The sequence below is a fragment of the Chinchilla lanigera genome, unplaced genomic scaffold, assembly GCF_000276665.1.
Source record: "Chinchilla lanigera isolate Chin_1 unplaced genomic scaffold, ChiLan1.0 scaffold00026, whole genome shotgun sequence".
NCBI lineage: Eukaryota > Metazoa > Chordata > Mammalia > Rodentia > Chinchillidae > Chinchilla > Chinchilla lanigera.
The window spans coordinates 8,858,385-8,872,336 of NW_004955427.1; the positions used below are offsets into that span (position 1 = coordinate 8,858,385).

General features: G+C 38.1%; 1 protein-coding gene across 1 annotated transcript in view; it reads right to left on the reverse strand.

Moving 5' to 3' along the window:
* Positions 1 to 13,287, reverse strand: part of Ift57 (intraflagellar transport 57) — a 57,374-nt gene extending 44,087 nt beyond the window's left edge. Inside the window, exons 1-5 of the mRNA XM_005386354.2 lie at positions 12,967 to 13,287; positions 10,509 to 10,671; positions 9,047 to 9,165; positions 6,448 to 6,538; positions 1,232 to 1,300 (exon numbers count right to left, since the gene is read on the reverse strand). Of these exons, the coding sequence (XP_005386411.1) occupies positions 1,232 to 1,300; positions 6,448 to 6,538; positions 9,047 to 9,165; positions 10,509 to 10,671; positions 12,967 to 13,178 (654 nt within the window). The 5' untranslated portion in view covers positions 13,179 to 13,287. The remainder of the gene's footprint in view (positions 1 to 1,231; positions 1,301 to 6,447; positions 6,539 to 9,046; positions 9,166 to 10,508; positions 10,672 to 12,966) is intronic.
* Between the last annotated feature and the right edge of the window lie 665 nt (positions 13,288 to 13,952).

Consider the following 13,952-nt stretch of genomic DNA (forward strand, 5'->3'; position numbering starts at 1 on the left):
ATTATTCTGATATAATTTTTAATGAATAAAAATGCTCTCGCTCATTTAAGAAGTATTTACTCAATACCCTATATTTTACATTATGAGGAACATAAAAAGAGATAGTTATCTCCATTAGGAAGGAACTTACAGATCAGATTTGACAGGCGAATATGGGAACGGGGTGGTATTAGTTTTTTGCTAATGTGTACTGAACGTTTTGTAAGTGACGGATACTGTTATAATACTTTACATGTAAGAACTCTTTTAATCTTCAAAATTTATAAAAGGTTGACATTTTCATTTCATTTCATAGATGAAGAGGATGAGGCACAAAAAATTCAGATGTCTGCTCAAGATTAGAATCCCAGGAAATAATAAAGTCAAGTCATAACAAAGTCAATTCATAACAAAGTCAAGTGAGCAAGTTAGCCACAGCGTTATGGTATATCCCAAGCTGGTCAATGTACAGACAGACAGACACACACACACACACACACACATACACACACATCAATGACAATAACACAGTAACACTAACAAAAATTACCAATACTAAGCCAATAAACAATAAATAAAGTAATAAGTTTGGGGTAGGGTGATCAAGGAAGTCTTCATGATAGAAAACCAAAACTAGACTTAAACTTGAGGATTCAGACAAAACAATTAAATTAAGGACCAATAATATATTACATATGTATTTTTTGAGGGCACATGGATATACACGATTAAAATATGACACACATATAGAAAATGCAAAAATCCAGTATGTACTTTTTAAATATCTTATTGGGAATGCACTCTTGTAGATTAGAGTTCATAATTTTAAAATACAGTAAAAACTGTATTAAAATAATGTCTGACTATATATCTATGCACGAGTCTTAGTATATAATCCATTTTATTTCGAAGAATTACAACTTAAGTATTGTTCTATAATCAAGATCATTTAATCTCTGTCCTATTTTAATGGAAAATAACTTGAAATAGAGTAATTTATGTTTTTCTATAACAAAAAGTGCCATCAGGCAAATTAATTTTTCTCAGTTTGCATGACAAGCACTGTGTTGATTTTAATGGTATAGACAGGAGGCTGCTTTCTGCCCCTCTGGATTTTTTATATGGAGGAAAACAATTTTCAGAGATATTTTCAAATAATACATAAAATAGTGTCTAACAGTGCCTTCTATTTACTTAAATTTCCAGTCGGTTACCTGGTTTATTGGTCCTGTGTATAGCCACTGAAACTTACCAAGCGATAGGTCTGGGCCTTTAAGATGTTCAGATCAATAAAGTTTTCTTCATTATCTGTCTCCTCTTCCTTAGGAAAATTAAAAAAAATTGAAATTATAAAAGTATTATAATTTAATATATTTCCAGCTTTCATATACATCATCTATGGAGCTATAGTAAGCTTGATATAAAGACTACCTCAGCAAAGTATATTCAAAAGCCTAATAAACACATGCATAAAGTAGGGCTATTAACAGCTCATATGTTCTTTGAACTTTGATGGCGTCATTTAAGGAGGGCTTTTTTTTCAGTCACTGAAGAAAGAAGAAGGGAGGTGAAGGACAGGAGCCATGATGCCCAGTGGAGGATAAAGATGAAAATAGCTCCAAGTGGCACATCTGAAACAGACAGTGGAAATCACTTCTGGGAACTTGGAGTGACATGACTGAAATGGACAAGAATAAAAGACCGCCAGACACAAAAGCATCTCTTTGGTTCCAGGGACCAATCACATCGATGCATGCTTTTTACAAGACTTTCATGCTCGAACTCGATGAGGTAAAATAATGGCTACCAATACCACTTAGTCTATGGCCTTTGGCCCTTAAATCTCCTCAAGAGGTGGTTCAGGTGGATTCCAGTTGATCTGTAGACCAACTGGATGTGAGGCAGGGTTTGGATAAGAAATGACCCTTTGAGAGGCAATCATCTGCTAATCTACAGTAAGTATGGAGGCTGAGCAGTAGTACACCTTGTAGAACCAAACCTGAACTTCCTTTTTTCCTCAAATGTCTTTGTGGTGACAAGTGACAAGTAGGTGAAACAAATTTAATAAGAATATTCTATAAAGCTGGGTCCTCCAGTCATATGATCTCACAAAGAACCAACCCACAAACAAGTGTTAGCTGGTAAACACTTCCACTTGTAGAATTGGTCAGCATTTCTCGGTATTACTATTCCCTGCAACTAGGTCATTGGGAAGCTATGACAGCTCAATCTCACAGGACTACTTCAGGTCTCGACCCTTTAGGAATGACGGTTTGAGTCACCCCCGCCAGCAGAAACACACTCAGCTATGGGGCTTGCCCAAGGCAAAGAGAAAATGGAATGGCAGTGAAAGAAGGCAGTTGCAAGTAAGAGTTGCATTGCCCTCACCACTTGCTCCTTATTTGGTTATGAATATATTTGTATGTAAAAATTTTGGATTTTTCCTTCCTTTATGGCTTTATCATATAACATGAGATGTACTGATTATGACTGCCATGATATTTAATATTATGTCATATTAAATATTTAATGTAATTGTCATAATATTTAGGTATGTTAGTTTTATCATGCAAATGAGATACACTGATTATGATTGTCATAATATTTAATATTAATTATATATTGTCATAAATATTTAATATTTAAGCATGTTAGTTTTACATCATGATATTTAAGTTATAAAATGTCAAGAAGAATATCTACCAGTCAAGGTCTTTGCCACCTCTTTTGGAGAAGAGGATAGTACATTATTTGTTGTATGCAGGATAACTATCAAATGAGGTAGAATTATGATCTTACTACTATCTTTATTTGGAAATCAAGTATGATTTAAGAACACATGGGACTGGGGATATAGCTTAGTGGCACAAGTGCCTGCCTAGAAGTGCAAGGTCCTGAGTTCCACTCCTGGTATCAAAATAATAATAATAATAATAATGATTCCTTGATTAATACTGCATGTCTGTATTTGTTTTCCTGAGAAACCACTTTGAAGATACCAACATGTAATACAACAAGCATTGTTAATTTCCTACCACTTTGTTTGTAACTCTGTACGGTTTGTATTGTTCTTTCGCTATTCTGTAAATGGTTGTCTGTTTGTTAATGTTTTGGTTCTTTTATTTTTAATATAAAAACAAACAAAAAAGATGTGTATGGGTACCAAACTGAAATGGGTGGGCATGTGATCATCAATTTTGTGTTGATTTGGGCAGGCAATACCTAGATATTTGATTAAACATTATTGGTTGTGGCTGTGAAGGTATTTGTGGATATTTGAGTCAGCAGACTATGGCCCTTCAGAATATGGACAGGCCTCCTTCAATCTATTAAAGATACAGATTAGAACAAAAAGGCTACGAGATAATTTACAGCTCTGCTTCTCTTTGAGCTGGGACATAAGCTTCTCTTGCCTTCAGACTCAGACTGAAACTTACACTGTCAACTTGGCGCTCCTATATCTAAGGCCTTCAGATTGTACCTGGAGCTACGCTACTGGCTCTCTTGGGTCAGTATCTTGCCAAATGCAGATTTGGGATTACTCAGCCTCCATAACCAGAGGAGCCAATTCTTTATAATTATCTCTCTATAAATGTGCGTGTGTGTGTGTGTGTGTGTGTGTGAGTGTTAGTGTGCATTCCTACTGGTTCTGTCTTTCTGAAGAACCCAGACTAATACACAGAAAAAGATTTAAGTTACTGAAGATTATTAAGATATTATTTAAAAGGAACTCAACTAAAACCCACCTTAGAAAAAAGTTTTAAAACAAATTAGGATTCTAATCTCAGTAATCAGAAAGCGCAACAAATTCCTATCATTTCTTCAACTAATTTGTACATTTAAAATTTTCTTACTACCAATTGCTATAGATATGATTACTTACAGCAAGTGAGAATATTCTGAGACAATCCATACTTTTTAAAAATTATCCGTGTGTCCTATCTTATTTTGAGTCCAATATTCTGAGACAATCCATACTTTTTAAAAATTATCCGTGTGTCCTATCTTATTTTGTGTCCTATCTTATTCTGAGACAATCCATACTTTTTAAAAATTATCCGTGTGTCCTATCTTATTTTGGCAGTTTAAAAATGTAAGTTTCTAGTTTCTAAATGATTACAGCAGAACTTTGACTATCAGAAATGATTTTCACCGTCTTTTAGCATCCTGACAAACTCTGGCAATGGGATTAATACGTCACCCTTAAAAGGCTTTTCAGCACTGAACTAGCTTGCCTTCACAAAAAGGATCAGAGATAGAAAAGATGGACTCAGAATAGTATGACAATAAAGAAGGAAAGAAAAAAACCAAGAGATGTGGCACAAAGGAGAGTAACTTCCGACAATCCTTCCAAGAAAGGCTTTCATTGTGTCCTTAAGATAGCGGAAGGTCTTTACCTCACGGTTGGGAAAAAAATGTATGAAGAGGCTACCATCTAATTTGTTTCTCTAAAATTATGCACCTAATAACGCTTTTAAGGAATTCTTAGCAAAAAATGAGCTGTAAGTTCTAAAGTTAAACAGTAATGTGCTGACAGGTTTTATGGTCAGATATTTAATGAAAGCCTCCTATGCACGGGCCCTGCACGATAAACTGGAGACGTAACAGTGAACTGAACTAGAAATGGTTTCAGTCCTCAGAAAGCAGGGAGTTTGTTCTCCCCCAGTTAGTGCTTCTGAGTTACATGTCTTTGAAGAAGGATCAGGTATCTGTTCATAAACTTAATAACTGTTAAGTAGTTATTAACAAGGCAAGATGAGGGAACTATCAGATTAGAGTAACAGAGCTGAAAAATTAGGAACACGTGAAGACTTAGTTTCTGAGCTTGAATGACAGAATTTATAGACAATAGTCTGAACTTCCTAAAAGTCCCCAATATGCTGGACGAGGTCCATCTTCTCAGCTGTTCTTCAGACGCCCTCCCTCTCGCTGCCTTGGCTGTGCGCAGCTCCTTCCTGCCTTAGAGCTCGTGCCCTTGCTGGCCCGCCGTGGCTTACTGCCCATGCAACCACGCTCCAGGGAGACACACAGATTGACAGATGTATTTTCCCCTGACTTTTAAGGTGTATTACTTTAAAATGTATTTTTAAATGGAGTAATTTTACAATGGTTTCTTTCCTTCTGTAAGTAGCAGAGTCATCATTTCATAGAGTGAAAGATGTTGGTTTATACTGCTGACAAAATACATGGTAAAGGGCTAGGGATACAGTTCAGCGGTACAACACTCGCCTAGCGAACCTGGGGCCCTGGGTTCAGGTCCCAGCACATGCGTGCGCAGTGCACGTCTCACACACACAATAAATACTTATACACATGTTAAAATTTTGAACATATGAAGAACTATTGAAGGGAATCATCCACATTTTACACATTTATAACTAATATTAACATATTTTACATATTTTGTATTCTCGACAGGACATAAAATTTATCATCTTTTTCTCAGTCAATTTTATCATGTAGTGTAAACTGTCACTCATATGTCATTAAAGTGTCTCTATAAACAACTTTTAATGGCTATATAATATTCTATTTGGATACAGTCTAATTAATTTATCATTTGATATTAGAATTAATCCAGTGATTAATACCTTTATGACATATAATAACTTATTTAAGCTAAAATACAGAATATGTTTACAATCTGTTGATTTAGAAAAGTCACGTAAATAATGGGTTTATGACAGAAAAATACTGAAGTTGTTCTTTCGACTACTTCTGTATACACATATACTTTCTACAACATTATAGTCAATCTACTCATTCTGAGAAAGGATAATCTTGAGAAAGAGATGCTCTCGACTGTATCATCTGAACCAGCTGAATCTGTTGTAGAGAGTTAACTATTTAGCTTCATGGGTGAAATGTCAGACACAGAAGAAGGTGCAGATGCTGAGAAACAACTTAAATATTGTTTACTACTTAAAAGCATCTTAAACATTTCTGTAGCATAGTACTCATTCTAATTTGAGAAGCATAAAGGAAGTCCTTAGAAATGAGCAGTATTCACAGGAGGGAGAGTGCATTAATCCTAAATTCTGTTCTTCTGTTCCAAATGGTTAGTCACAGTCTATTCAACAGCCACTGTGAATTCCTACCACTTTGTTTTGAAACCCTGCATCATTTTTATTGTTTTTGTCTGTTATTGTTATTTTGTTATTATGTTAATATTTTTTATTCTCTTTAAAAGAAAAAAAAGATCATGAGTGGTTGTTAGTAAAATATTTGCCCATATAGTTAGTGATATATATGCTCTCTTACAGTTTAAGAACCTCTGCTAAAATTCATCAGAGAACAGGAACATGAACTTAATCAAAGGTCTAAACCACCGATACTGGGCGAGGCGTTTAAAAGCTTTTCTCCTCTAGAAACCATTAAAGAAAACACATTCCAGAAAATGAAAGTACGAGGGAATTAAGGGAAGGAACTCGAGGTGGAAATGAACAGAAAGTTCAACAACACACATACCACAAATTCTTCATCCAGTTTATTTAAAGTTAATTCTGCATCATCTTCAGGAACAGTTTCCTCTTCTACTTCTTCCACGGGGTACGATGGTCTAAAATAATTAGACTTAATATGAGAGCTTAAAAAAATTACTGAGATAAAAGTACAATGGAAACAATAAGTTCTGGTCTTTTTGGCTCTCCTTCTATAATCTCTGTTAAACCTTTCAGAAACTTGCTGTGCAAGAGTACAAGAGTTTATCTCCAGATTTAAAGAGTACATTTACAAAAATGAGATACTATCATATTGTCATCCAACCTACATTCCTTACAAATATACATTTAAATGAGCAAACATCTTTCTCATGTTTTTACACACCTGCACTATGCTCCTTTCAACAGCAGTACCACACTTAAACTGGCAGACTATGCTAAACATTGAAGTCGTTTCCACACTTTTGCAAAACAATATTGCCAGGATCGTCTGTGTACATTTCTCTTTCTGTGTATCATTTAGAATCCATGTGTACAAAGGGAATGGCTAGATCAACGAGTCTGCATATGTTCCTGTTTTGCTACATAATGCCAAAATTGACTTCCAAGATGTTTCCCTAGCTCACATTCCCAACAAGAACGAACAGCACCCCTATTTCCATACATTCAATATGTTTTTTCCTCTGGCTTCTCATAAATTAAGAAAATTAATACTCTCCTTGACTTGCATTAAAAAGTATCTTCCAGAGTCTATTACTTGCAATCTTGGCAATCTAGACCATTACAGTTTTTATCAGACAGACTCGGCAATTTGCTCTTGCACAGATCATAGGTTTAACATCAGACATATTACACGGCTTTCCTTCACACCACCCTCCCCACACCCACTTGGTCTTTTGGTATTTCTATAGTTTTACATTCACATTTACATCTTTGATCAAGCTGAACTTTATTTTTATATACAAAATGAGTTTTATTATTTCCCAGAACTAATTAGTGGTAACAACACTAATTACTGAATAATCATTTCTCCATAAAGATCAATGCCGTGTATTTCTCTAAAAACTCCCAAATGCATTTGAGTTTATTTATAGCAACTCATTTTGAAAATTCATACCTTAAATATGTTACCCAAAGTAAGACACTATTAAGGAAGAAAAGCCCTGTGAACCAAATCAACCTTCTTAAAACATAAATTTTCTATGTTTTCACTAATTAAAATTAGAAAATACCTCAAAAGCAATGTTCTTCTAGGATGTTTGGTACATTTAAGATATAAAAATTATCATCTATAAATAGATAAATATGCAATTTCTGTGTAATTACATTGTTGATATACTCTCAAATTTTCTAATTATATAGCTAATATATTTGCTTGTTAACTTTCCTCCTTTAATCTTCCCCATGTAGATAGTTCCTATAAATCACCCAAATCACAATGCAAACGTCAGGAATAAGATGTGCCTAGAAACAAAAGAAGTGCAATCTTGAAGAGTGGTTGAAATACTACTAGTTTCTGGTGAAGTGAAAATATACTAGGCTATGCAGATTTAGTGATTTCAAAAAATGATAAACAGAGCAGCACATCTCATAAATTATTTTTTCTAGAAATCTAATAAAGTATTATGGATCATGTAGTCATTCTTACATTGCTCTAAGTGGAAATGTTTGGGCTAAACAAAAGAAGTTGCCATGTTTTAGTTTAAAAATAGATGAATACCAGTATCTTCCTATGATTCAACCCAATGATAACCTAAATCAAAGAAGTTTTTACACGTACTTATTAAGACAAAGTAGATGAGAAGATATAGCTGAATAGATACTAAAATATCATCAGATAATATTATTATATGTCTATTTCTATATGTTATTTCTAATCCAAAAATCACTCCTTTCCCATTTTATTTGCAGTGTCTTTCACATTCTCACCTATCAATAATACAAATCTTCAAATGATGAAATTTATATATTTTCTAATTATAATCTATATACACAGGCTTTATGATATTGTTCATTTATATGCTCAAAATTTATTGACTTTGGATCATGTATGATGCAACATGTGGAATAATAGCTATAGGGTACAGAAAGATTGCAGGATTTCTAGCAAGAAAACCACACTTACACATAAAGTTTTTAATTCCATAGGACAAATACATATAATCATAAAATACTTCCAGGTTAGAGAAAGAATTAATGAACAGTGTCACCAGTCTTCTTCAGTATGAGGCCTAGGCACTAAGAGAGGGAAAAAAACTCCTTTTAAAGTACCACATTGATTTTCTTAAATCTCTATCAGTTACCTCCATCAACATTCCATGCTTGTGAATAAATACATGTACAAATTTAAAATTTTTTTTCCTAAATGGACAATGATACACATTCCTCATTAAACCCTTCATAGTTGTGATTTTGAACAGAGAAGGAGCAAATTAATATCTAATGTTATTTCCCAAGTGGTTTTGAAGATAGACATTCCAATTTTGTCTGTGCTGACTTTTCTTAATCACCTGCGGCACTTTCAGTTCAAAACAGCCAATTCTTATCAGTTCAACTGAGCAGTTCTGTACTTTCAAGAAAAATGCTATGCAAATCTGATCACTGTGGTCAGGGTAGGGAATAATTACCTTTTCCAGGTGAAACCAATATATTTTAATGCCTCTTCAGCTAAGCAATCAAGAACATAACATATGTGCTCTCCATAGCCTGACTTTAATTTTGAAGGGGGAAAATCTGCAGTTCTCCCCTGAAAAACAAAAGATAAACAAGATATTGTTAGTTATCCTCTAAGTGCCAAAATATTTTAAGAACTGATGAAACGTCTTTTCCAAATAACTTAAAATAACTCTAATTACATTCTTAGATATTCATCTAAGTCTTTTTAATCCATTGATATATTAAAAAAGCAGAATAAAGGCATTTCATTGTTAAAAGTACCAAATTAAAAGCTAATTATATCACAGCACCAGATGTTGGGATGAAAAAAAAAAATTAGTAAAAACTCCTAGCTTAGTAACAGGAGGTGTGATTAAAAACTACTGTAAATGCTTACTTTTTAAAATGTTTATTACAGTGAAAGACAACTGCCATCAATCCCCCTCAAACTAGTCCCCCTCAGACACACTGATCCCAGGCAGTTTCTGAAGTTCTCTTTCATGGGTATCCCAGTTGCGTTGCTGAGGCTGCACTGCTGTCTTGAACTGATTCAAAATGTCTACTTCTCATGGTCATTTGGGAAGATCCAAAAGCCACCGAGTGCCGGATCCAACAAATGAGGAGGATGAAGATACACAACTAATGTTTTTACAAGACTGTCAATGGCTTTTGGCAGCAGTATGCACTGATTTTTTTTTTTTGCGGGGGGGAGGGTTTTCCAGTACCGGGAATCGAACTCACAACCTCGCGCTTGCCAGGCAGGTGCTGTGCTGCTGAGCTAAACCCCCAGCCCCCTGTTCACTGAAGTTTTCATCACACTTTGTAAAGACATGAAAGGACTTTGAGAACTACTTCACAAAGTGGCAAGAATGATAAGCTATGTGTGTCTGAAGCAAGGGGGAATATTTTGAGGGGATTAATAGCACCGTGTGTTTAATTAGAGTAAATTTTTAAAATTTAAATATTCATGTGATCACCCCTTGTACCATTTAAACAATTATATGAGGGACAGAGTGATACATTTGTCAAAAATTAATAGCATGTCATTTCTTTTCTCTAGGAAAAGTCAGAAATGAAAAGTACAAGTGCTTTCATGGTTTATTAAGGCAAAGTTCCCTTTCAAAATATAAAGTGTATCCACAGCAGTGCTTTACCACTATTTTAGAGGAAGAACTAACTACGCATAAAGATACCTCTGAGACTTACCCAGACTAAAGAAAGTATCATTACTCTGGCCTATAAATATTATTTCAGAAGTGGCATTAATGTTGTAATAGCAACCATTCTGACGCTTTCCCAGACAACAAATCCAGAGATACACACACATACACACAATCCCAGAGGATTGTCTACAAGGCTGTCAGCTGTTATTGAAGTACTCATATGAAAATTCATAACTTGGGAACATGCAGAAAGAAGAGTGTTTGCACTTACAAATGACCGAAGTTCAGATAATATGTTCGATATCGTCGCATTAGGATCATCATATTCCTGAGGCTGCTCAAAGGGACGTCCTGCTTTGTTAATCAGCCAAGCAGCAAGAGTGCAAAACATGTAGAACTGTTCACCAGGGTTCGTAGGGAGAGCGAAATAGTGCCTGTTTCAAAATAAGGGAGGTTGGGGGAATGTGAAATAAAGCAAATAATTCTGTAATACCTACTGGAGCCAAGTCCAAAATTGCTAAAGAATCATCCCCTGACCTTAGACTTCAAATCAAAAGACACTGATAATTCACTCTTCGAAGTTTCCACTAATGTGCAGCACTCACACTAAAGTTTTGAATCCACAGGAGTAGAACAGTTACTACTGTCCACAAAATGTTAACTCAAAAGCCTGCTAGGGAATGTAGTGCATGTTAGAAGGCGCAGCATAGGAAACTTTTTCCAAAATCACTTAAGTCATAATTCTTATGTAAGTACCCTCTAAAAATAAAAATTTGGAATTATGGGAAGATTATTGAAGATTACTCAGTATGCATTGTTATTGTTTCTTACCTATCCCTTGCACCTATGTTAGACAGTCAGTTGCTTTCATCTCGGTTGCATACTCAGAATAACTGAGTAGCTTATAAAAATACTGCTACCTGCATAAACACTGCTACTTCTCTCATCAACGGACCATGACTTCCGGTACTGGAATCCCGCCCAGCACAGGTAGATTTCAAGAACTTCCTACGTGGTTCTAGTGCGCAGCCAGGACTGGGCACCCTTTCACATCCCCAGTCTGACAAACAACTGTCAGTGTGATTCATAACAAAACAGGATAAAAATAAAACCTGTTAGCAACATTATTCAAATTAGTTTGATAAAAGATCTTATTTTGCTTTCTTGTGTAGCTATCACTTTTATGTTTATAATACATACAGCTAGTAAACTGCTATCATAAGAAGCGGTGCTCTACACGTCTTATTTTTCAAACTTTTTCCTTCGGGATAAGGGTCAATATTCTAGAAGACATCAAAAGCTATAAAGAAAAAAGGTCCTGAAGTCCCTCTCTAGGTATATGCTTACAGTCCTTTCACAGCACCCACTCACCAACAACTCATTTTCTTCCTTATCCACTGATAACTTCTCAAGGGCAGAGGAATGGACGCTGATATTGTAGACCTAGGACAGCAGTTCTCACACATTACTGTGCATCCCAATCACCCAGCAGCTTTGATAAAACACAAACTGCTGGCCCCACCCCTCGAATTTCTGAAAAGGTACACCTGGGAAAGGGCCTGAGGAACTTCATTTCTAAATTCCCAAGTAAGGCTGAAACTGTTTGTCTGATGATCCCCTGAAGAGAACCACTGGACTAGGTAGGGTATCTTCACATAAACCCATGACTCAAAATACCCTGCTCATCCCCTGAGGAAACAGTGCAGAACCTTAAACCCATTTTCTTGGAGTCTGCCATATATATTTGGAAAAAATAATACATTTTATTAACACAGAAAAAGAGCTTGTCCATATTATTATGATCAGTTCAAGTAATTATCCCCATCCTACCTTTTCTATCATCAATCAAGCTGAACTACTTTTTTGGGGTAACTTTTCTCCTATTATGGACTAAGCAATATGTACAGTTCACAGAAAGCCTACATATCTTTCAATTCAAATGATAAGAAGAAAGCAAAGGAATGAGATCAAACCTGCCAAGGAAAATTATTTGAAGCCACCTGTAAAAATTAAAAGCAAGTATTCTAGATTCTTAATACTGTCTCTGACAGAAAAAACTAAACAATGTAGGTACTGCAGTGAAGGAAACTTTAATACCTACAGGAAGCAATAAAAGTTACTGAGCCGGCTGTCACTAAGCTACAGTGACCCGAAGAAGAGGTGCTAGCTGTCCACTGTCTCAGCAACTACAGTAATGCCCTGGGCAGCCAAAGTGCTTTGCAATACTGTCAACTTTTCTCCTCCACCAGCAAAGTGCAGGCGCTTAGTTCTATACTAAGAAGCCAGTTCCAAGGTTTGTCTTCTCCACGTCTCCATTTCTGAGAGTACTGCTACTGCAAAGGCACAAGTGGTGCACAAGGCTACTCCCGGGCAAGGTCCGGGTGCCAGGGTTGCCCGCTGGAGGCGGGGACCTCAGAAACACACGCCAGGGATCATGGCACTCGGCCCCAGAGAACACAGTGGGCATGCCGGTATTGTTTAGTTTCTTGTGCTTTTCTGCGTTTTCTGCCGCGGGCATTTTTATTTCCCCTGTGACAGCGGCGCCTTGCGCGTTTCAGGAGCAGGCAGGCTGCCCTCCGGTCCTCGCCGCCCCGCGGGCCCAGGACTGTCCACTTTCTCTAGCACAGCAGCCCGGCCCCGCAGCGGCCAGGACTCGCTGCCCCGCGCTCGGCGTCCGGCGGGAGGAGGCGTCCCCGGGGCAGGGCTCGGGCGCCGGGACGCGCACCCACCTGGACGGGGGCTTCAGGCCGCTCTTCCGCAGGAGCCCCTCCTCGTAGCGGAGCAGCTTCAGCTTCTCCACCAAGTCCTCCATCACCACGAACATGTGGTAGGCCGCGCCGGGCCCGCGCTCCACCACCGTCTCCCCGGCCCCTTCGCCGCGAGCCCGAGACACCGCGTCCTCCAGGCCCGCGGGCGAGACCACGCTTGCGGCGGCCGCCATCGCAGGGCCGGGCTCTGCGGGTCCCGGCCCTGAGACCTCCGCGGCCTACCGCCGCCACCCGTTACCAGGCGACCGCAGGGCCACCGGTCACCAGGGAAACTAGACCCGCCTCCCGCCCGCCCTTCGGTTTCTCCTGCAGACCCTCCAATCAGAGCGCGCGTCCCGCCACACCAGCCCGCCCTTCGCCCCTCCTCTAAGGGGGGGGTTAGTAGGCAGCCACGCCCCCATGTGGGCGTGGCCTGCCGCCGGGATCCTGCGGCTTCAGCGGAGCAGCTGGGGCGGCTGCCAGGCTCTCTGCCTGCCAGGCTCTCTGCCTGCCAGGCTGTGCTAGGCTGGGGTGAGGCCTGCTGGACCTGGCTAGCCGGGGCAGCTGAGCGGGCATCTGGGCACCGGGTAGCAGTTAACAAAAGGTTAAAGGGAATCGAAGATGCGTTGTGTAGGGGACGAAGCTAGCCCACTGATTCCTTCTGTTTTCTCAAAATTGAAAGTTTTTGTAGTTGTAGTGATGGTATCATTAGTTTCACTATACCTTAGGGACTTCCCAACGAAATTAAAAAGAAAAGAAAACTAATCGTTCATTAGGTAATGCTGTATTTAACATTATATGGCTTGAGCGTTATTACAGTGCCGGCTACAGTGCCTTTTTAGTAGCTGAAAAGTTCTGTACTTATTTGGGTGGGGATAGGGGACAAGACAGACGATGCTCAAGAAATTGGAGCATTAGGAAGGTCTTGAGCTACTTCCAAAACAAGAATAGTAAGCTCCTGGGCTAGG